Raw genomic sequence first — 24,882 nt, forward strand, 5'->3', positions numbered from 1 at the left:
CCTCCAAAACATGTCTCAGATCTGTCCAGTGATCCTGTGAGATATAAGTATTATTACTTCCGTTGTGTAGTTACACAAGCAGAAATTAAGAGAGCATGTTAGTAATTTTCCTAAGGGTACACAGCTTTTATGCAGAGGAATCCTTATTTCATATCCACTGTTCTTTCTATCATACCTTGACCCACAGAGAATACTTGTGAATGAATTAGTGAACAAATTGATTTAGATAGTAATAAAATCTATACCCATGGCTTTATCAGAAGAATATTCTCACCCACTGAAAAATAACTCTGCTATCTGTACAGTAGAAACTTTTGTTACATAGAAAGAGCCTTGTTACAGGTAATACAGGGTAATACTGATATCATCACATGTCAATACTTCTAAATATATAAAACCAGTTTCAAAATTTGAGATTATGAAACATAGATGACTTGGCTCCAGAACACTCTGTTTCTTTCAAGAGTATATGGCCAATTGTACCCAAAACCTATTGCATTATTCCTTTTGTGTTCTTTCTATAGGCTTTTATCCCCCATTTCTTCCTCCAGCAAGGGTATTCAGTCAAGAAAAAGGTTTGCCAAACTTTTACTTTAGCTTCTCTACTGTCATAACCTTATTAATATTCAGCATGTCTCAACAAAAAGTCAAGGGGACAGAGGAGAGAACCTCGGCAGAGCCAGTATACAACTTGATTATATTGGCCAAATAATGAATGACATTTCAAGATAAGACTGTATTTTAATCAACCAGGATTCATTTTAAATGCCTAGAGCAAATGCAGATATTGTTTGTATGTTCAGGGAAACCAGTTGATTACCATAATTGGCAGCTTTACCTTTTGCATATTATAAATTTTATTAGAAAGCTATCTTTCCAATTGTAGAACCTCTCTTCCTGAATGAAGTTAGAGCACCATTTTACTATGTGTGTGTGTTTTCCCCAATGATTGCTTACAGCATCATAAAATCCTTATAACATTATTTGTGATCTTAATGAACTTTTAGTGAAACTCACTTGACATTTGTTTGGCACTGACTTCATTTCTAAGCCTTGAATGCCATTATCATTTTATGGACTTTTCAAAATCAATTTGACTTAAGGTTTATTTTATACTTAGAGACTTAACTATCTTTTTTATAGAGTTCCTTGCAAATTCACTGAAATGCTAGAGGTCTTTGTGACATTTGGTTTATATATTTAAAATATAAATATAGAGTGGGATTTTTGGTAATTCTAATGTCTTTTGGAAAGAATAGACTCTGGTTTTAATAAAATATGTAAATATATCTTCTTTGAATTTCCCACAGAGCTCTGTACCATGGAGTGTGGTAGCCATGGAGTCTGCTCAAAAGGAATTTGCCAGTGTGAAGAAGGCTGGGTAGGACCAACATGTGAAGAACGCTCCTGTCATTCTCACTGTGCCGAGCATGGCCAGTGCAAAGATGGAAAATGTGAGTGTAGCCCTGGATGGGAGGGCGACCACTGCACAATTGGTAAGTACCGCCATACTTTGAACAAAGTACATTGGATTAATTGAAGAAGAAAAAGCATGTTAGTGATCAATCACCAGGCTTTTCATAGAATCTGAGGTTGGAGGAGAGAAAAGGGCGAAGGGTTAGCCATAAGTTTGAAAGTTTGGTTAACTGGCAGTATTCCTCTTTTGTTGATAGTATCTTCTTTCTTGTGTCATTTCTTTGCTCATTACTTCAGTATTCCTTATATTTTCTGTTTTCTGGTGCATTGAGTTACCCAAATGAAAGATGATACATTGGAATAAAGTGTCATTAGTTAATAAGAGAAGTGCTTTTGTTGTGAACATAACATTCACTGCCCATTTTTCCTTTTGAAAAGTATAGGTTGTTTCACTTGAAAGCACTTAGAGGCAATTTCATTAAACGGGACTACTTTAACAGAGGCCATTCGATATCATTAGGAGCTGTCTTTAAAGTATATGAGGAAGGCACTCCTGACCTACCATCAATAGAACATCTGTGTTGAATTGTTTATCGGGTAGTATAAAGAGTTCGTAACTGAGGCATCTACCCTCTCCCACCCCTTGTCACGACTTTCACTAATTTTGAGGATGCTGCCTGGGAGAACCATCTGTGGGTATGAGAAAGCCTATGTAATAAATCTATCATGTGGTCTTCACACTATAAAAAACAGTAATAATAACTAGAGTTTCAATTTTAAAATACTTTTATTCTTCTGAAAAAAAAAAATCCAAGTCCTTGACACATACATGTATCTGCCACAAAGGCCTCCTTCATGTATAGATGGACAAGTACAAATCTCATTGTTCAGCTAAGGAAAGCAGGTCACAGAGTGTTTCTGTGGCATTCCATGAGCACACAGACATCCCATGCAGAACAAAGGCAAGCGTGGGCCTCTGGATACCCAATTCATTGTTTGTGGGCTTTTTTCCCCCCACCAGACTGTACGACCGCTCTCATTTTTAGGTAAAAGTATTTTGTTATAACAGTCAGGACCTGCCAAAGTAATGTATACTATATATAACATATATAACATAAAATCTTAATAAACTGCATTACTACTCTACTAAAGGTACGGTAAGTCTTGTTCTGTGACTGTGGAAAATACTTAAGATTCATTAAAAAGGTGGTGAGGGGTGAGACTCCGATGCAGTGGCTGTAATTACATTCCCGCACTACAGTAAGTTTATTGCCTTCACATAAGAGGATTTAAATATTGTGATGATTATGGGAGGTGGTTACTCCAGAACTCCCTTCTAAAGATATTACTAGTAAGAAGTTCAAGCGAGTGCTCTTTCACGAAAGTTATTACTGAAATGTAAAAACGCAGTTCTTATACTTTTAATGAAATATGACACTTTTTTAGGAAACCTAATAGAGTTTCTTGCACAAAAGCCATTAATATCTTTCCCACAGAAAATATTATTCCTGAACTACACAGGCCCATGTACCAACTTGTGAGCTGTCGGCATTTCGGCAGCTCACAGTTTGCTGTTCTCCTCCCAGGCAACAGATGGTAGACCATTAGTACATGTTGGATAACTGTGGTCTCCCAGAAATTCATTCAATCACTCTTTTCCCCTTCTTTTAGCTCACTACTTAGATGCTGTCCGAGGTAAGATTCTTCTCACTCATTTTATAACAGAAAAATATTGTAAATGGAAAATACGCATGTGGGAAAGGAAGGGTGGGTGGGGTGTGTGTGTGTGTGTGTTTTGGGTTTGTGTTTTTACTTCCAGCAGGCTTCCTTAAGTGTGATATTGTCAGGTTCATGATAATAAATGGTCTGACTAAAAAATAATTTGTTTTTCCAGCATCAAAGAGTCATTTTTTTTGCCATAGTATATAATGGATTGACAAGCAGTTTTAAGAACTGTTTTTCTTTGTCTTTCTATGGAATTGTGTGTGTGTGTGTGTGTGTGTGTGTGTGTGCATGTGTCTGTATGTATAACAGAGGCAGGTAATTATTAAATGAACTAGGTTTGGATAGACAGCTGAACATTTTCTTTAACATAACAATATGGCTCTAAGTCCATGTGCAGTATCCTTTCAAGGGCAGAAGATTTCTTCCCTTATAAGTAACCCATCGTGCATCCCCCCAAGGGTCTGCCTTTGATAGAGACAATAAGGGTTTTTCTGTCAGATATCCTGGTGCCTTCTTTACCTCAACCTCAGAAGGTTGACTATGTTCCAAGTTATCCCTGATTTCTCTGTATCCATTGTATATCTATGATAATGGAACTAGATGAATGGAGCTAGATAAATTCTTTCTTAAACCTATATATATATTCATCCTGTACCACTTCTTGAGGAATATATATATATATTTACATATAATATATATAATGAGAGAGAGTCTTCATATTTTCTAACAGCCATCTGTCATTTTATTTTAAAGTTGTTTCTTCGCCTGGTCTGTTGATAGTTACTTAGAAAACCATTTGGAAGGAACATTGGATTATGTCTACAGATTTTTGAAAAATTATTTTGCTCTTTATACTTCTGGGATTTTCTTTCAAAGACAGCAAATGAAAAAAAAATATTGATTGAATTCTCTCCAGTAAAATGCAGATCTGGTCTTGTGCTGCTACTGGGAAAATTCCAGAAGCTATATGCTATTATTGCCATCCCTGTTCATCTGTCCACTGAACACTTGGCACATACACAGATGCCCTTTGGAATGGCCTAACTCTGAACTATTAGTAGAAAGAGTAGGGCAGCCCAGAGAAATTAAAAGTCTAAATAGACACCATTGTTAGTGTTTGCGGTTTATCAATGGGTAGAAGTCATTTAAGCACAACAATTTCCTCTTGACTCTATCCAGTCATTCTCTAGAATTCTGAAAGTCTCAATTTGGCACGCATTAATTCCATTAACATTTGTTGAGCACCTACTACAGGCTTAATATTATTATGCTAGCTTCTATGCGAGATACCAGATAAATAAAAAATTTAATCCTTAGCCCTCTGATCAATGATAATCTTAAAGAAAAAAGCCAAATAAACATAAAGCAACTGCAGCACATTTCTAAGTCATTTATATGGACAAATTTTTAATGGCATGGTCTGAACTGTGTACCAACATACTGAAGTCCTGAAACAGTGACTCACAAGGGAAAAATCAGTACAAACTGGAAGTAGTTAGGGGAAGTTTCTTTTCATAGAAACTGCTGTCCTTTCCCAGCTTATTGGCCACAACTAGATACAATATCATCCATCCAGTTTTGATTGAGCTGAGAAGATTCATTTTTTCAAAGAGAAACAAAAAAACATTTTTTTGTCCCCATCGTAGTTTTCATCTTACCTACACCAGAGGTTGGGAATCGGGGCTAGCATTAATAATGCTTAATTGGCTCTCTAAGGAAAAGCACAGCCGAGTTAGGGATAACAAGTTCCCTGGGAAGGTCTTTAAGCAAGCAAGTTCCTTTTCCATTTATTCAACACCTCATCTGAGGGGAGCCCAAGCGATTAGATGCTTTCCTATAGGTAGATACATCATTGTTGGCCAATCCCATTCTGATGTCTCCATGATTGTTATTCTCTGCTGTCTTTACAGATGGCTGCCCGGGGCTCTGCTTTGGAAATGGGAGATGTACCCTGGATCAAAATGGTTGGCACTGTGTGTGTCAGGTGGGTTGGAGTGGGACAGGCTGCAATGTTGTCATGGAAATGCTTTGTGGAGATAACTTGGACAATGATGGAGGTGAGTTATTTACAAAATGTCAGTATGAGAAAGGAATAGCCCAGCACAGTGATGACCAATTTGGCCAAGAGTGAAAATTGGGAACCCTTCGTATAAGCGATATTGAGCTATATAAGGCCATACTACTTTTTAAATCATGGTTTATTGAATATTTACTACCATCAGACAATATTACAAATTCTGCATGCATTATTATATCTCATTTAATTCTCACAATACCATGAGGTATGGGCACTACTTTTCCTACTTCTAGATGGAAAAGCTAATGCTTGGAGTGGGGATAGTATGTGACTTTTCCAAGGTCACACAACTAGAGAGTCATAGAACCCTGGTTCCAGTTCAGGTCTATATGACATCAGAGTCTGTTTTCTTAACGATTACAACCTCTCCGCCTCCCGTATCTGTGGCATTTATTATACCATTTATTATATACATGTACCCCTGTTCAAACTGTCAGATGCTTACACTATACACACTGTGAAATCATTTTCTTCATTCTTATTTAGAGCAACCTTTTGTGTCTCTACCTTTTAGTAATGCTTTGTATCGTTCAAAGGACACAGCATCAAGACAATTCACAGTAGAATTTTTATATTTAATTCAAGAGTTGCCCATGATGTTTTCAAAAGCCATATTGGCTCCAAGGCCTCAGGGTAACCTAACCACTCCTTTTTTAGTCAAACAAACCAAAGTGTCTAATATATTGTTCAATCAGGCCTCAAAACAGCTCAGATCACCTCTGAATGAACCTAAAACAACAAATCCTCCCTTTCTTCTTTCTTTCGACTCAAGGAAACATGAAGTTAATAAAAAAGTTTTCTTTCTAATCTTGTATATTAGCTTAAGATGAAGTAGGTCATTAAATTTGATTCCTCTGGTTTCTATATCTGCTTAGACAATTATACACTTTGTCATTTGAATCCAAACATGAGGCTTAAATCAATAAGGTAGCAATCCTAGTTTGAGGATTGCTGGATGTAAGAGTTTCCCCCTTTACTGGTTCTGGCCAGCAGTTTACCTCAAAAGTGACAAGACTTTATGAACTTTAAGTGGAAGCAACTTTGTGATTCGGTGCACAGGGCTTTGAAGTTAAACTTTCTGGCTGCTATGTACTTACTGGCTGCTGTATGATTTGGGAAAAGGTTCTTGATATCTCTGTGTTTCAATTTCCTTATTTCTGAAGTGGGATTGATAATAATATTAACTCTCTCATAGGGTTATTGTAAATATGAAATGAGACAGTTCATGTGAACTCCTTAAAAGATGATAAACTGTCCCCCTCTTCCCCTTCACATGCATAGAACACATACACATACAGTAGACATAGGATAACAGCCCATTTTTGGAAGAGACTGTTTACTACCTATCTAAATTGAAAAGTTTTGGGGAAGAGAGGAAAAAAATAAAACAAGACGAAACCAGAGAGGGGGACAAACCATAAGAGACTCTTAATCATAGGAAACAAACTGACAGTTGCTGGAGGGGAAAGGGGTGGAGAGATGGGGTAACTGGGTAATGGGCATTAAGGAGGGCATGTGATGTAATGAGCACTGGGTGTGATATAAGACTGATGAATCACAGGCCTATACCTCTGAAACAACTAATACATTATATGTTAATTTTTTAATTGAATTTAAATTTAAAAAATATATTTAAGAAAATAATAAAAATAAATAATGTTGAATGAGAAAAAAAATTGAAAAATTTTTTTATTTGGGAAGCCAGAGTGAGATTTTCAATTAAATGGTGCACTGATCAATTATTTCCTGGACTCTTATGGCCCTTCAAGATTCATCTTCACTTTACTTTCCCATGAAATCTCTGATATAATGTAATATAATATAATCACTAGTAAGATTAGCATACTTGTATTTAGGATTTACTATGTACAAGGCACAGTGCTGAGTCCTTTATGTGAATTATTTCATTTAATCCCCATGAGGCAGGAACTACTATTAATATACTACTTCACAAATTAGGAAGCCAAGGCACAGAGAAGTTAAATGAGTTGCTCAAGATCATATAACAAAGAAATGATAAAACCAGGGTATAAACCTTAGTGGTCTGCCTCATTCCAAAAAGGATTTGAGGTCATAATAGAGATTTCTCAGTTGATATATTGAGTAAAAGGTTTATGCTCAGAAAATACTTTAACAACCTCTATGATTATAATTTCTAACTCAGGGTTAAGCCAAAATAAGTTTCCTGCCTTAATAAAGTACAACTTGATAAAAATAATTGAATATTTAATTATCAAGCATTTTTATGGCCTCAAGGTCACCTTGAGGCAGCCAAAAATGTTTAATGAATGGATCAATTAAATATTAATGAATTAATGGATTATCAATTCTTAATATCTGTGGTATATAGAGACACAAAAGGTATAGAAGATTTTGCTAAATATGTATTGACCTCTGAACATTCCTTTAAAACTGTGTATCTATGTGGAATTCAAAAATCAACAACCCTGATTTGAGTTCACTGTATTTTTATGATTGTTTCTTTAGGGAGTAGCAGGGGAAGCCTCCTGGAGACTTCCAATTACCATTTTTTCCTTTAGTAGGATTAAAATGATATTGATGATAAATATACATCTGGTTCTACCCTGAGATGGAAAGATGGATTAAATAACCTCTGAAAGCCCCATGACTGAGGTTTTGGACAATAATTTGATTCCTATGCTGTTTAAATATTATCCCTAAGAATACATTAAATGTCCTTCATTTGGTGGTTTCAGCTTTCCAGCTATCCAGAATGACTGGATTCATTTAGTTGAATATGACTAATGATTAATATTTGCATACTTGTTTGTGCGTGTGTGTGTGTGTGTGTGCGTGTGTGCTTTAATTAAATCAGCGCCAATTGAACCTTTTGGGGGGGAAAATGGCCCTCATTTTTAAAATGTAATCCTTAGGAAATCTTCCCAATCAAAAAAAATCACTTTCAAGCAATTTCTTCAAGTAGCTGCTACCTGATTGCTCCATATTATAGCTGATCCTTAAAGAATGGCTGGATTTTTTTGCATTCTAATCAGCTTTGAATACTCATTAGTATAGCTGCTGTTTCCTGCAGCTTTGACTTTAGTTACACTCTGATTCAATGCATTGTGACTCTTAGTAGCTAATTGGGCTGTATTGAATATGTGGGTGACACAGCTGGTCTAGGAACTACCTAAAAGCTCCTTGAACAGTAAGAACAGAACAGAGAACAAATAACCTTTGGATTTTTTCTTAACATGCAAAACAAGGAAAGCTATCTTAAGCATTGTGTATATAAGAACTCATTACCATAGAAATTATGAACTTATCAAATGCCTCGACCTCATTTCCTTTTAGTCCAAAAGCACCTACCATGTGCACAACCCTGTGCTTGGAGGAGGAGACTTAATATTAATGTGAATGATGACCACAGTTTCATGTGTTAATCGTGTGTACCGATTTGGGGTTTAGAAAATGTGATCACCTATGTTACATGCACATATGAATTGACAGAAGAAAAAAAGTTTAGACATTACACCAGCTGAATCAGAATAGCTAAAACAAATAGAACAAGCTCAAACTATCAGACATTAAAGAATATTTTAAAGCTATGATAATTAAAACAAAGTGGTACCAATGGAAGAACAGACAGATCAGAACAAGCGAATAAAAGCTCTGTCACACACACCAGTACAAATAAAAATTTAGTGGATTATCAGTAGGGAAAAGAAGCATTATGAAATAAATGGTGCTGAGACAACTACTAAGAAAAAAAAAAACCTTAGGTTTTCAATTTCTAGCATATTCCAAAAAAATAAGATAAATAAAAACACTCCAGCTGATTAATGAGTTAAAGGTAAGAAAACCTCAAACACAGTTAGAAGAAAATATAGGTGACAGATCTCAAGACAGGAAAGGACTTCTTAGACATAAAAGCAAGGAAAGAAACCACAATAGGAAAAATAATGATAAATAGGACTTCATAAAAATTTCAAAATTCTTTCTCTTGTTCAGCTAAGTTTATAGGCCATCCAACATCTAAACATTTGGAGATATCAAAATCTGCACTGTCTGATATGGTGGCTACTAATCACATGACTATTTCAATTTAACTTAAATAACATTTAAAAATCTGTTTCTTGGGGCGCCTGAGTGGCTCAGTCAGTTAAGTGTCCAACTCTTGGTTTCAGCTCAAGTCATGATCTCAGGGTCATGAGATCAAGCCCCACGTCCAGTTCAGTGCTCAGTGGGGAGTCTGCTTGAGATCCTCTCTCCCTCTCCCTCTGCCCCTCCCCCCACACTTGCTCGCTTTCTCTCTCTCCCTCCCTCCCTCTCTCTCTCTAAAATAAATCTTTAAAAATTCTGTTTCTTGGGATGCCTGGGTGCCTCAGCCGGTTAAGTGTCTGCCTTCGGCTCAGGTCATGATCCTAGGGTCCTGGGATCGAGTCCCGCATCAGGCTCCTTGCTCAGTGGGGAGCCTGCTTCTGCCTCTGCCTGGCACTCTCCCTGCTTGTACTCACTCTCTTTCTCTGATTAAAAAACAAAATAAAATAAGTAAAATAAAAATTCAGTTTCTCAGCTGCACAAGGCACATCTCAAGGGCTCAATAGCCACATGAGCCTAGTGACTACTTATTAGCACAGATCTAGAGCAATTCCCATCATCGGGAAGAAATTTTATTGGATGGTGCTGATCTGAAGGTTTGACCCCAAGTGTGCATCTTTCAGCCAGACATTTCATATGGAGTGTACCCAATTTTCCATTCATTTATTACTACTTTGTGCCAAGTATTGTGCTTGGCTTTAGGGAGCAAATGACAAGACAAGTTTCTGCCTTCATGGAACTTATGGTATAGGAAGGGAGACAGATATTAAATAAGAAACGACATAAACAGCTACATATTTACAACTGTAAAGAGTGCTGTAAAAATTTTTAGAATGCTATAAACATGTATAGGGGGATCTAGCCAAGTCTACATGGTAAGGGAGGCCTCACCTGAGTCAGGAGCAGAATGCTCCAGGCCAAGGAAACAGCATGTACAAAGGCCCTGCAGTGGAAGTGCACTAGGCTCTTCTAGGAAGTGAAAGGCAAGTCATTGTGGCTGGAATACGACCCAAGGAGAGATTCGTAAATGAGAATATGAAGGTAGGCATTAGCCAGATCATACAGAACAGTGTGATAAGTTATCAAACAAAGATTACATTTTATTCACTCTAGTTATAGAGGAAGGCAAGTGGTTTCTGATACTGTGGAATGATTGTCAAGGGGGTTAAAAAGATGTGGAATAAGAGTGTTTAATCAAAGCAACCCTTTTTCCCCTGACCTTTTAAGTATTTCTCACATGCTTTCCAAGCTTCTCTTATACAAACTCTTCCAGTGGTCTATATTTATATTCATTGGTAAAATCAATAAGTTAATTGCCTAAAAGAGAATGATCTTCCAGGAATCATTCTTCATAACAAGTCACCATTCATTAAAAACAATAGCTATTTGCAAGCCTGTTTTATGATATAGTGTTTCTAGATCTAGAAATCAGCACCATGGGTGAATTATGAACACATAAGCTCATGGATCAATAAGCCTCATGTTTTGAATGTCACCAGTATGCTGCAGTGTTTAATAAATAGGAAAATTAAATAGAAGGAGCAATGAATTGGTAACATTTGCTCTGTTTAAGGGCCAGACACCCTCTCCATGTTTACTTTTAAGATTTGGCTGGGGCAAAAGACCTAGCATCACAAAGCATAGTCCTAATTATTCTTTTCTGACCATAGCCCCCTCGTTTCCAAACAACCCATTTATTAAAGGATCATCACTTAGTTATGAGCGTTTAAAGTGCCAAGTGATGCCAGATACAAAATCTTCCAGGTACAAAATTGGAAAATCTACACTCTGTAACTCACCTAAGCACTCTATGACTAGATCTGTCACATTATCTATCAACAAAGGCTAGTCATACTTGACATCTGCCTACCTTGCTGTGGTGAAAATGAATGAGCTAGTGTTTGAGATATAGCAATTTAAAGAGGGCAATAAAAGTGTGGTATCAATGAAGAATCTGTTTATAACTTATGTTTGCTTGATGCATTAGTTGAACATTTATTAATCTCTAGGTAAATTTACAAATGTCATAGAAATAGGACTTTTAGGACATCCATTTATTCATTCAATACATAGGCTAACTTTGAGCCCGGCGCTGTTCTAATGCAGAAATAGCAATGAACAAAAAAAGACTACATCCTTGCTTCCATGGAGCTTACATTCTAATCATGAGAGGCAGTCAATAAACCAAAATTTGAAAAGAAATAGTATGATAGAAGACGCTAAGTGTGATGGAGAATTTTTTTTTAAAGCGGGGAAAAGGATACGAGTGTGGGACAGGGGTGCAGGTTTAAATAAGGTGGTCAGAGAAAGCCTCCCTGAAAAGGTGGCTTTTGGACTTAAAGGAAGTGAGGGATGAGCCATGTTGATATTGGAGTAAAGAACATTCCAGGCATAGGAATAATGGGGAAGGGGATTACAGGATAATAGGAGGTAAGGTCAGAGAGGTGAGAGAGAGAGACAGTGAAAAGCCAGACTGTGGGGAAGTCAAGTCATTGCCAGGACACAGGCTTCTACTCTGAGTGATTTGAGAAGCCATTGATGGCAGCCGGGGACCAGAGGACATGAACATTAGTGGCATATAAACAATTTACTTTCCTGACCCAGAAGAAGTCAATTGTATGAGGTGATAGCAATAACAGTGATTTGAGCAGGTCAAATCCTGAGTGCACTTGAGCCTCTCCCTTTTTCTTCTTACTAATATAGCAAAATGCTGGGGTGAAAGTCAGCCTGGATAGATGAAAAATCAAATGAGTTATAGACTATTTCCCAAGGAAATACGGTCCTGTTACCTTCCATGCATGTAAGAGCAACAACTAAGCTAATGGGAGTGCCTGGTAAGGGGCCTGCATTAGTAAAAATGTATGAGTGATTTATAATTAGCCCATTTTTATGGGTTTCTAAAATGCCTGAGAAGATTTTGTTTAACTGAGTCTTTGGAATGATCAGCCCTTCAATTTCTTTTTCACTATTAATTTGCTTGGCAGCCCCTCTATTCTCTAGATGCTGAAAAGGTTAAGCTTCCATCCAGCCCCTGTCCAAATGATAACAAATTGTGAATTTGTGAAATTCAATGAATAAAGATTTACTGTAGCATTAGTGTCTATTTAGAGCCACACAGGACCCTACCTATCTGACAACCTAACCAAGCAGAGTTCACAAAATGAACACATTCCAACAAACTGAATATGCTACATGGCAGTTAATTGCCCTCTGGCCGGTGATAAAGCACCGTCAATAGAAATGGGTCTGAACATTGTTAGCTGCCACTGCACACCATTGGCATCTATCCTTAGGAATCTATCCCTAGACTCTTCGCAGTCTGTACAGCATAGAACTTGGTTGATGGCAAACTCTTTATGATTATTATAGCATGTGATCCTTTCAACAGTTCTGTGGGGTAGGCAATTTTATAATCCCCGTCTTGTAGGTGAGAAGTTGAGAATCCAAGAGATGAAATGATTTGTCCAGGATCATTTAGACTGTGAGTGGTGAAGTAAGATGAGAATTGTAGTCTGCTTTTTTGACCTTAACCACTCTGTGTGTGCTCTAAATCCCTACATTAGTCAGGTACTTGGAAGCCCCGGTCATACTAGTAATACCGTTTAGATGCTGCTGCTGACCACGTGATTTGTAGTCAGAACACAGGGAGTTGATATGACTCTCACATTTCTCCCAACTGGGCAACCACATTTGGCCTCCCCTCCTTTATGTGTAAATGAAGATGAGAATGTCTACCTAAGAAGGTTGTTGTAGGGATTAGTTGAAATCGTAGATGTGGAAGTACCTCGGGCCACACCTGGCATATTAACTGATTATACATGTTTCCGAATCCTTTTGGATACTCTATCATGAACTAGCTGTCCGTCTCTCTCAAGGTGGTAATATGAATGTTGTCCCTAAAAGGAGATATATTTACGGATTCATTTTAAGGATAAGAATAGTGTGGGTTTTCCGTCTATTATTCATATTCCTTGTCCGATCGTTCTTTCATCCACGGGCATCCATCTAGTAAGTAAAAGTTTAATAGTAAATTACTGGAACATATACGAAAGCCACCAGTGTCCTTGATCTTTATCAGCCCCACTTGAGCCTACTGGCATCGCCCCTAACTGGTTGGCAAAGCTGGGATCAGTGCATGCTGTGTTTAGTCTTTCAAGATAATTTAACCTCCTTCTCTTTTGGCTTTTATTTTTATTCCTTGTAAAAAGGAACAGGCCCGAAAAGTAAAATCAGTGAACGTTTGATCTGTTCCTATCTGATACCCTGAACCTTGCTGTCAGGAGGGTGTCACAGCTGCCACTTTAGAACAATAAAAGAACTGGTAATAGTCCCCCCCAAAAAAGAAAGAAAGAAACCCACACATGCAGTGTGACTGTCATTTGCACTTCTTTGTAACAGTCTAGACATACTGTATGGAGTGTTAGCCAATGTGATAATTGGTAAGTAGATCTTTGCCCATGGATTGGGCTTACCTATGAATTCTAATTTGGGGGTTGCATACCATTATTGGGCTGCCTGCCTGTAGCCTTTCTCGATTCAACAGAAGTCTCACTGTTCTCTCAGAAAACAGAGGTCTTAGAGGGTCAGCACTCTATAATAGGCAATTATTAAATATGAAGCTTTAGCTCGGAATTTATAGCCCCTGACTGGATGAGAATGTGAGTCCCAGTTTTGAATTGGCTCTGTGTTTGGTTTCAGAATTCAGTTTTGAAAGCCATTTGGCGTTTCTATTTATTTAAAATCGACTTCTTTTCAAAACTAAGTTCAAATTGTGTAGCTGACAGGTTGAAACCTGCGAGTGCCCGATCCGATGATCACTAATCCATTTGTTACCAACTGAAAGATAAAGGTGACTGCCCATTTGAAAAAGCGGTTTTTCCTTGTGCAGTGTATTATGCACCAATTCCAGACATCAGAGAACTCTTTTAAACAGCCTGATATTTTTGGCAGCTTTGCAGTGCATCCAGATGTTTGATTAGCTGAGTAAAGAGATAATGTGCTAATAGGAGACTGACAACAACATATTGGAGAGGTGGTGGTGGCATCTAAAATCTATAGAAAATCTGTTAATATGATTTGCTGAATGAGGGGAGAAAGGAGAGCAGAAAGGGACTTCTTACTGGAACACATCCACACTTAAAAGTTGGTCATCGGTGAAAAAGAAAAAGGTCTACAGAGAAGTAGAAATCAGGGCAAAATGCACTGAACAAACCGGGAATGCAAGAAAGCAGCAAACTGCATTTTAGATCAAAGTAGTGTCTATGGCACAGGGAATTTGAACGGACCTCATGTGGGGAAAAATATTTCTTGGGTGCCCTAGGGCAGCTGTTCAAACGTCTTCTCTCTGGGTGTTCCTGGCTTTCATTGCCCCCGAGCTGTAGTATGCCCCCTCTGGCTCCCCGGGAGCAGCGCATCAGGGAGAGGGAGCAAGCGAAAGAGCGGCAGGAAGCCAGGGCTGGTAACTTGCTGCAAGCGGCCCTAAGGAGCAGGTGAGCCATCTGAACCTCCCTATTCCACAGCCAGCCAAGAAGATTAGCATCTTTATATTTACTCTTGTTAAACATCTAAATTAGAGCCACTTGTCTGCTCTAAGGACCTTGGAAGGACTTTAATTTTTTTTTTTTTTTTTTTTTGCTTATTGGGTGTGGAATGGAGTGTCCATATGCTCAGTTAATCACTCCCATTCCTTCTTTTTGCACGTAGACTCCTATCACACTTACTGCACTTTTAACTAGTGTAAGAGTCAGCTGTTTATACGCCTATTTCTCCTACTCAGCTCCGAGCTCCCAAAAACAGGAAAAGTATCTTCTCTCTTTACTTCCCCAGTCACCTAACACAGTGTTTTGCGCCTACTAGATTCTCAACGTAACCCCTTCTCTTGCAACCCCTGTGCCCTTCGTCAATTCCTCTACCAAAGAATGAAACCTGTATGCGATTGTTTTTTATTGGTACAACCATGGAGTCAGGAGTCTAGAGTAAACAGTGAAGGCCTAGGAAATGAAAGAGAGCAACTTGTCACATTCATATACCTGAGATTTATTAGTACTTTCATCAAATAACTGCTGTTAGGAACAAGTAAGCTCTAGTTGCCTTTTCAAATTCCAAAAAAAAAAAGGTTCTGAAACATTAGTGTGCTTCAGAATCATCCAGAATCACCCAGATTAAATCTGCAAAATCCTGGGCTCAAAAAAATTCTGATTTAGTAGGTGGGGCTCAAGAATATGCATATTTCATAAGCTCCCCAGATAAATGACTGCACATTTGAGAATCACTGCCCCGCTCCAGACACTTTCTCACTGTGAGAATATCAACCTGTTTTGAGAATCACCACTAGACAAGAATATTCAATGTTTTAAAAAAATGCAAACAAATTCAGGTTGGCTAGCATTTGTTAATTGTGTGCTCATAAATGTACATGGTGTGAGAAATTCAAAAGAATTAGAAGAATCATTGCTATTCTGGAGGAATGGTCTTGCTGAGGGAGAAGGAAACTTCTAAAGAGAGTGATACTTCATGAATTCTCTATCCAAATGTAAACAATGTGGTATGGCCCATAAATGCTCAAGAATTCAGGGAAGAAAGATTTGTGAGCAAAATAGTTTGTGCCATCTAAACTCAGAGTAAGTTTTCGTGAGAAACATATGAATTTAATAGATTCTAAATTCAAAACATGGATGGTTACCTTCATCTGTATTCTAGGTTTTTCTCCATTTGTGTGTATTTTAAACAATGTTGTTTCTCTTAAAGCTAAATTTCAAAAAAAAATGATTTTTTTTTCCAGATGGTTTGACGGACTGTGTGGACCCTGATTGTTGTCAACAAAGCAACTGTTATGTAAGTCCTCTCTGTCAGGGCTCACCAGATCCTCTTGACCTCATTCAGCAAAGCCAACCCCTCTTCTCTCAGCACACCTCAAGACTCTTCTATGATCGAATCAAATTCCTCATTGGCAAGGACAGTACTCACGTCATTACTCCAGAGATCTCATTTGACAGCAGGTATATATGTATTTATTTTATTTCTTAATAAACAGTGGTCATGTTTTTCTTAACTGTGAAAGGAAGATACCTTCTAAAGATCAGGCTACTTTCCATTCCACACAGTACATATCGATTTCTTTTTTAGGCTTCTCTGGAATACGTAAGACCTTACTGATTAGTTAAGAGAGAGAAGTCATTTCTTGAGATTCTTTATCATAAAGGATAAATGTGTGTGTGTGTGTGTGTTGTGTGTGTGTGTGTGTGTGTGTGTGTGTGTACAGTTGACCCTTGAACAAGTTTGAATTGCATAGATCCACTTATATGTGGACTTTTTATAGTACAGTACTGTAAATGTATTTTCCTTATGATTGTCTTGATAACATTTTTTTCTCTAGCTTACTTTATTGTAACAATATAGTATACAATACATATAACATACAAAATATGCATTAATCAGCTGTTTCTGTTATCAGTACGGCTTCCGGTCAACAGTAAGCTATTAGTAGTTAAGTTTTTGAGGAGTCAAAAGTCATATGTGGATTTTCAACTGCATGGGGGGTTGGCACCTCTAACTCCTGTGTTGTTCAAGGGTCAACTGTGTATACACACACACACACACACACACACACACACACACACACACACACACAATGTGTATTACTTGTAGTAAAGTATAGGTGGGGCTTTAAATGACAAAAACAATTGAAGTATAATTTGCAAATTTATTATTTAGCTTCTGGATTGATCTCTTGAAAACCCTTGAATTTCAAAAGCTAAATTTGAATTTTATTCTGTGATGTAAAATGTTTCTATATGAAAGAGTTGGGTGAATTTGACATCCTAATGTGAAATGCAAGACTTGTGAAAATCTGTCTTCTAGGGGCGCCTGGGTGGTTCAGTCGGTTAAGTGTCTGACTCTTGATTTCAGCTCAGGTCATGATCTCGGGGTCATGGGACCCAGCTCTCTGTGGGGTTCCATACTCAGCGCAGAGTCTGTGTGGCATTCTCTCTCTCCCTCTACCCCTCCTCCCACTCACACTCACTCTCGCTCTCTCACTCTCTAAAATAAATAAATAAAATTTTTAAAAAAAGAAAGTTTGTCTTCTAGGAAAGCTCAAATGCATGAATTGTCACTAAAGACCTAAGACCAAAGCCCAACGCAGTAGGTAAATAAATTTTTAAAATTAACTTTCTTATTTGAAGTGTAATCACATGAATTTGCTCATTGTTATTCTCTGCTTCATCTTCAGCAATGATATATTTTACTAATTAGCACTAGACATAAATAAGTCACTGAAGTCAACATTTCTAGTCTCTTAAAAATGTCCTCCTTTGCTCATTCCACAAGCAGATGTTTCACTACTTTCCAGACTATTACAAATGGGAATTCAAAAATCATGCAGAGTATCTCCAGGAGCCCCTGTCTACATCCCACCCACTTTGTTGCATGCTGGTGGGTGTGATCAGTCCCCAAGAGAAAACTCAGTCAAGAGTTTATATTAATATGAGTGACAATCTAAGAAAATGACAACTCCATCTGGACCTATACAAAGTACAAAAGGAAAAAAAAAAAAAACATGTGCGTGGAAATGTAAAACATTCAGCATCCTTTCCACAGATTGTATACAAGAACTGATACTGAAACTTAAGACTTCCTCATTGTTTTTTTATTATTGGGCTGTTGTGACCTTTTAGGTGTCTGACAGAACCCAAAACCCAAATGCCAACGCGTCACAAGAAAGGCCTGTTCTGCCAGGGGATCTAGTCGAAGTTTGAGTTCTCCCAAGAGACTCAGTTATCCCCATTCTGAAGTGTTTCTCCCAGCCCAGTAACAACTCTGGGGTAACTTTCGGGGGGGCGCTGCAGTCAAAGTCATTATTTAGATGGTGGAGGCTTAGGGATTGTACAGCAGAGAAACAAAAGGAACAAAATGCAGCCATTACCCCCATTCTCCTAATGAAGGTAGAGGGAAGTCATCACTCTGCAGCTTTGTCCATGCTCAGGGAAAGTGAGTCTAAACAACAACAAGAAGAAATAAGTGGAAGAAATAACAACCTCCATGACATGGAGGTCTGTTAAATGACTCCACAAACTCAAGGGAGAAGGTCAGGAGCCGAGAGAGGCAGGAGACAAGTCGTTGTGATCCAGAGCAGGACCAGGATGTCCTCCGAGCCATAAACTTTGCAAAGCCAAGACAGACAGGCACCCCTGCGGTTCAGCTTCAGGCTTCAGCCATATTTGCGAGCCCTGGCAGAGCGAACAAACCGATTACCTGTTGTGGCTAAGGCCCTTCTTCTTCTCCTGGTTTGATTGAGTTGTCCTCATTCTTTTGTAAAATGCTCCAAGTTATCATTTGGCTCTGTATGTCACAATGGAATTCAGAACGACGGGTCCCCTTCATCCAGTGGTCTCAGCTATTAGAGACCTATCGAGTCTGTCAGAAAAGGTGCAGGCCTTTTCCAAGGGATAGAGTTGAGGACAAGCGATCTCACTCCACCTTCCCTAAAAGATCAGCACATGCAGTGTCACTCTGGGTAAAATCAATCTGACTCCAATCCCATATATAAAGAATAATAGTTACAAGCTCTTACATCTAAAATAGTACCTTTTCATTTGCAAAGCCCTCAAACATGCCTCATTGCATTTTATCCTCATAGTATCCCTGTGAAGTGGCGATTTGTATTAGCACATTTTCTGTATGAGGAAACAGGCCCAGAGAGGTCAAGTAACTTGCCCAACATCACACAGCCACCAAGTTTGTAGCGTAGCAACTCTGGTAACATTTCTCTTACACCACAGCCACCCCATTTCAGCTTGTCCTTAAATAAACCTGGCGACTTGGCTCTAATTTCTGCTGAAGAAGTTGCATCTGGGTCAACACAAGGAAAAAAAAAAAAAAAACAAAGTGAAGTTTAAAAATCCAGCTCCATTTAATGCATTTCAGTGGCATTTTTGCAAACTACAAACCAGTGTTAATGAACTTCCTGTTGGTAGAAGAACACAATTGAATGCCGGGTAAAAATGGGCCCTTTGCTAGATGTAAATTGTTCTCAAGCATTTATTATGTGTCAGGTCTCTTACTGAGCTCCTCCCTGGGCTATCTCATTTAATCCTTACCAAAACTCTATGTGGCAGACACTGTCGTTATGCCTACTTTCCAGGTGAGGAAACCAGAACCGGGTGCCAAGTAGGGGACTTGCCCACGGTCACAACCCACAAGTGTCAGAGCCAGGATTTGAACCCAGACAGACTGGTACTGAGAGCCTGACCTCTGAACCACCATGCCGAGCCCCTTTGGCTATTTAGAAGGCTAGGCTAGCTAACCCTGAAAAGACTTACGGCCCTTAGATATCCCTGTCTGTGACAGATCTAGAACATTGCTGTGCTAAAATCAGGTGACCCACTCTGCCTTTCTGCTTTTGTCACATAATTGAGAGCTAGTCGGATAAGCAGATGAAGAGAACATTGTCAAGGGGCTCATTTGCCTGCTGGCAAAATGTGACCCCACAGATGACTCTCTGCTGAGTGTTGCCACCACCAGAAGCCTTTAGTGCTAAAGACAGTGGCACGCAGGTGACTTAATTGTTGCAAGGACACACAGAGGTTAAATATCTGTTCATCCTTGTGCATCCAAGTGAGACTAGCTTTTGTTGTCATAAGCGTGCTACACCGGCACATGAGAGCCCATGAAATGTGTACCTCCTGTGCCCCATGAGAGCATAATGTCACTGTGAGCATGTAACCTGCGCACTGTCACATCTCTAGCAAGCCCACCTCAGCTACTGGTTTTTTCCCAAATACGTTTTACCCAGTAGCCTGAGTTTCTTTCATTTTTTCAATCTGCTCCAAACATGACTACAAAGTAAACCACATATTATACATGCCCTGTATGACTTATTACTTTTTAATAATGTAAATAGGTGAACAGCAGCATTATTGATCTTCAGTGTCTAAGCATTTAATCACTATTAATAATGTAAAAGGTTTTTATAAATATGTAAAAACAAGAGTACATTAAACTAAACGACAGCAGTAATTTGCAAAGCCAGACATTTCACTCGCCATCACTAATGGAGAAGTGCATTTAAAAAACCAGATCCTACCAGGGTGAGTGCAACGGCTGACAGCAAGGTCTGGCCCATGAGAGGCTGACCCCACATCAATCCATGTCAGGCATCGACATCGGAGGTTGCTTCATATCAGCCCACAGATGTAGTTTGTTCGGCCCAATATTTAGAAATTAGAAGATCTCCCATAAAAATTGGAATGTATAGAAGGAATACATTCCTTCTTTAGAAAATGTACAATGCTTCACATCTCTGCACCCACAGGCATGGCGTAAGAGGTGTGGAGTGGAGGGCCACTGCCTGTCTGGATGGGCTATGACGTGGCTTTCTAGCTCCCCCTTCACTGGTTCCCTTACACCTGGCTCACTTCCCTCCCTTTCACTGGCATGCCTGGCCCTGCTTGGTATTTGGGGTTGTCACCCCTGGACTACACAGCTTCTATAGTCTTCCTTGGAAAGACCTCAAGTGTTTGGTTTTTCCTTTCTAATCTCTTTCCCTCAGGGTCCTCACAAATCTAATCTTATCATTTTACTTAATTTGGGGCCTTAACTATCTTGGTTTAAAAAGAGAAAAAAGATGACTGGTCATGAACTGGAAATCACGTTAATGCAATGATATTTCCACCCTTAATTCACTAGGGTACCTGTGTTTACCTTGGGAAGAGTTGGCATCCACTCTGCCTCACACCTTAGGCTCCCTTGAGGTTGTGGATTTTATCCTAGGGTATCACATCTCATCAATCATGACATCAGCTAATTCAGGGCCCGCCATAGGAGAAGCAAAATGTCCACTTTTAGGACAAGAGTGTGTCTGTTGAGAGGCATCTGACTATTGTGTTTATCACTTAGGAAAGTTTTAAGACCAATTTAAAGATCTAAAAATTTGCAACAACGCTGCTGGGTGCAGCTTATGGCAGCTTCTTTTGCCCACTCCAGTTAGAATGCCTACCCTTAATTGAAAAGTTCTAGAGTGGTGACCAGACTTAATATAGCATTAAGCACATAACAGCACTGTTAACAGGCTCCAAAGTGAAGAGGTTAAACACAGTGGTAGGTTTCTTCTAGTTTCTATGAAGTTGCTATATTTCAATTTCTTGCTCTACTCTGGGATATACACAGTATTAGCTCTGGATTGTCCTAATTGCTAAGTCTTAAGTTCTGTGAGGACAAGGACCAAGTCTGATGTGTTCCTTGTTTTGATTATCTGTTGCTGCGTAGAAAACTACTCCAAAACATAATGGATTAAAATAAATTTTATTATTATATTTCATGATTCTGCGGGTCAGAAATTCACACAGAGCATGGCCAGAATGGCTTGTCTGTTTTCCATGATGGTTGGGCTCTCAGGTAGGATATCTTAAATAGGTGGGGGCTGGAAGAGCTGGACAGCAGCTGGGACTCTCTCTTTCTCCATACAGCCTTTCTACTTGGGCTTACTACTGGCATGGCAGTCAGCCTCGTACATGGTAGCTCAGGGCTCCAAGAGGGAGCATTCCAAGAGACAAAAAATGGAGGATGCCAGTCTCGTAAGGCCCATGTCCAGAAATTTTAATAGTGTCACTTAACATTACATACAGTTAGTTGTATCAGTCACAGAGCTCGCCCAGATTCAAAGTCGGGGACATAGATCCCCCCTCTTGATGAAAGAAGTATCAAAGAATTTGTGGCCATTTAATCTACCATACCACTGTACCCCCAGATTCTAACACAGCACCTAGCAAAAAGCAAGTCAAGGATGAGCGAGTGACTTAGTTGTGGTAATATGGAAGTGTTCTTCTCATATTTGCTCATAAAGAACGCATTTTTGTTGCCTAGAACACATAGATGATATTAGGACCTCAAATAAGTCAATTCCCAAATGTAGAACCAGCCTAAAGGTAAGATTACTGTTCTCCAAATAGCACAGGAACAAATTCATAAAAGATGAAGTGATTATCTAGCAGTAGCAAAGTAATTACTTTTTTTTTTTACCTTATGAGACATTCCACCACTGTCAGAGCCTGCCCATAATTGACATCATTTATAACTTTGTATAAGCATCAATAATCCTCTCTGCCTTCAATGGGCTAGATAATCAAAATTTAGAACCAAGGAAAAATTAGAAAATAAGGAACAATATCAAGAAGCCTGTGTGAAGGCTGCTGTTAACTGGCTCACTTGGGTATGTGTCATTATTCCATCTCATAAGAAAAACAAAGACAAGTGCCCGGAACAAATTGAGGTACTCCAGTGCCTTGAGTGTGGCATTCTTGGCAAACTCTACTGACACAAGCCTTCCCCCTCCTTTACTACACCCCACTCAATATTAAAACCTTGATTCATGCTCCTGATTATTCATGATACCTGCTAACAGCCATAATTACTTATCATAACTTGTTTAATAAAACATACTTTTCTGTACTGAGTTGAGCTGGGAATTTATACCATTTGAAATCCTGTGAATGGCAAAATGAGTTATTGAATCAAGAGTCAGGTTAAGGGGGGAAGTTGCAGGAAGATGGGTCATTGCTACAGAAACGGCAGATCATGAATGGAGACTAGGACTTAAGAATAACCATACTTGAGAGGAAACTAATTACTGGTTTTTAAAATTTGTATTTTATTGAACTATTAGTATTTCCAGAGTAACCAAGGACTTTAAATTTTTCTAGAAGAGATACCAAATTCCTCTGCCATCCCTAATGTAGTATAATATCCTGATGTCAGCTCATGTTTTAAAAAGTGATGAGGATATGTATTCACTCATTTATTCAACAGGTATTTCTTGAGTACCCACTGTGTGCCAGGAACTGTGTGAATGAAAGGAAACGAAAGGAACAGCATCCCTTTATGCACAGAACTCCCCTCATAATCTAATGGTAGAGGCAGTCAAACATCAAGTAAATGCATAAATAATTAAATTAATTATAATTTGCAATAAGTTCTGCAGATTATGAAACATCAGGTTTTTGAGGGAGCTTGGAGTTCATCAACTCTGGGGTCTCAAATTCAACTACTTTGAACCTAAGTGGATGTAAGACAAGAGGTATTCTAGCAAATGAGACAAAGTCATTAAACAATGACAGAAGTGAGACTGACCTGGAAGTTTTCAGCTGTAGCTCAGAGATGGGACTAATTAACTCAGGTGAGCATGAAGAGGTGCTAAACTTGACACAAACAGGAGACTATTGATGATTTGCAAGAAAAACACAAAGCTTATTTGTACCGTGAGCAGTGTAACTATTTGCAAGAAGTTCCGTCCTTTGAAAGGTGGGGCTGTAAGTAATTTTTTTCTACAATTTAAAATGTTTGTATTAAACAGATGAATTCAATGGGAAAAAAACCAATCATCAAACAAATTCTCATTTACCACAATGAAAAAATTCCCATTAACAATACTTGGGCATCATTTATAATGATGGATCCTACAGTTTCTTTCAAAATAATCCACATTGAGGAAGATTAATCATTTCACTCTTGAGATCGATGAACATCACAATGTTTACTTGGTTCAATTATCCCATGTGGTGACGGGCACTGTCCTAGGCTCTGGGCTAGAGCAGACAAGGGGCCTTCCCCATACAGTCTTAGTGAGGAAGAATGATAATGAAAAAAGGTACACGTCAGGTAGGTATAAGTACTTTCAAGTGACACAAAGAAAGGTTAAGGACAGAGAGTGACCATTTTAGACCAAGTGGTCCAGGAAAGCCTCTCTGGGGAAATGACACTCGAGCAGAGACCTTGGACCCTTAAGCAACAGATTGTCACACAAGCCAGGGCCTGACGGAGACTTGTAGGGGCCCACTAATCAAGATTCTGTGACATTATATGAAAAGATAAAACAAACCTTTCTCAAGGAATTACTACACACTGGTTACTGTACTAGGTTTTCTTGATAAGGTGATGGGGTGCCTCTCCTCTAGGAGAACATTGAAAACATTTGAATACCTCAGACAAACTGAATAGCCTCTAGAAAGAGAAATCAGCAACAGCCCTAGACTGTTTAGTCATGAAAAAAAATAACGGATCTTCATCAATTACTGTTGAACCCAAAAGGAATTAAATATATAGAAACACTTGCTGATTTGGAATTAGGAAAAAGAAGAGGCAAGAAAATCTTACATTTTAGAATATTTATTAAGGAAATCCAATGTTATTACAGGATTCAAGCATTCATGGAAGTAACACACAGATGAGTCTACACACAGGTCACCCCCAGGAGGTCTGTAACATTATCATTTGTAATTTGGCTGATGGTACAAATTTGAATCTGTATGTTTTGTGTTTAACTTTCTCATGAATCTGTTGGTTAAGGATCTCCAAGTCTATTTGCTAATGGCAGGTTTTTGTGTAGTTTTAATCTAGGAACATGAAAAAACATTATACCAGATACACAACTAGGGGTTGATAAACACACAATGCAACAATCACTGAATAAATTGAATACATTAAGGACTGGGGGAAGCTCTTTCTACGGCATCAGCATCCACAAATCTCTCCCTTGTTCACCTTTCTTTCTGAAGGGAGGCACTGCACATGATCTGCCCACATTTGCAAAAGGAGTCCCAGGTGTGGTT

General features: G+C 38.7%; 1 protein-coding gene across 3 annotated transcripts in view; it reads left to right on the plus strand.

Annotated features, from left to right (window-relative positions):
* Positions 1-24,882, plus strand: part of TENM1 (teneurin transmembrane protein 1) — a 771,573-nt gene that overhangs the window by 588,907 nt on the left and 157,784 nt on the right. For all 3 annotated transcript variants that reach the window (XM_027608817.2, XM_027608819.2, XM_027608818.2), the window contains 4 exons: positions 1,311-1,496; positions 3,088-3,111; positions 5,052-5,198; positions 16,062-16,278. In XM_027608817.2, coding sequence (XP_027464618.1) covers positions 1,311-1,496; positions 3,088-3,111; positions 5,052-5,198; positions 16,062-16,278 — 574 coding nt within the window. The remainder of the gene's footprint in view (positions 1-1,310; positions 1,497-3,087; positions 3,112-5,051; positions 5,199-16,061; positions 16,279-24,882) is intronic.

Source organism: Zalophus californianus, chromosome X (genome assembly GCF_009762305.2).
Source record: "Zalophus californianus isolate mZalCal1 chromosome X, mZalCal1.pri.v2, whole genome shotgun sequence".
Taxonomy (NCBI): domain Eukaryota; kingdom Metazoa; phylum Chordata; class Mammalia; order Carnivora; family Otariidae; genus Zalophus; species Zalophus californianus.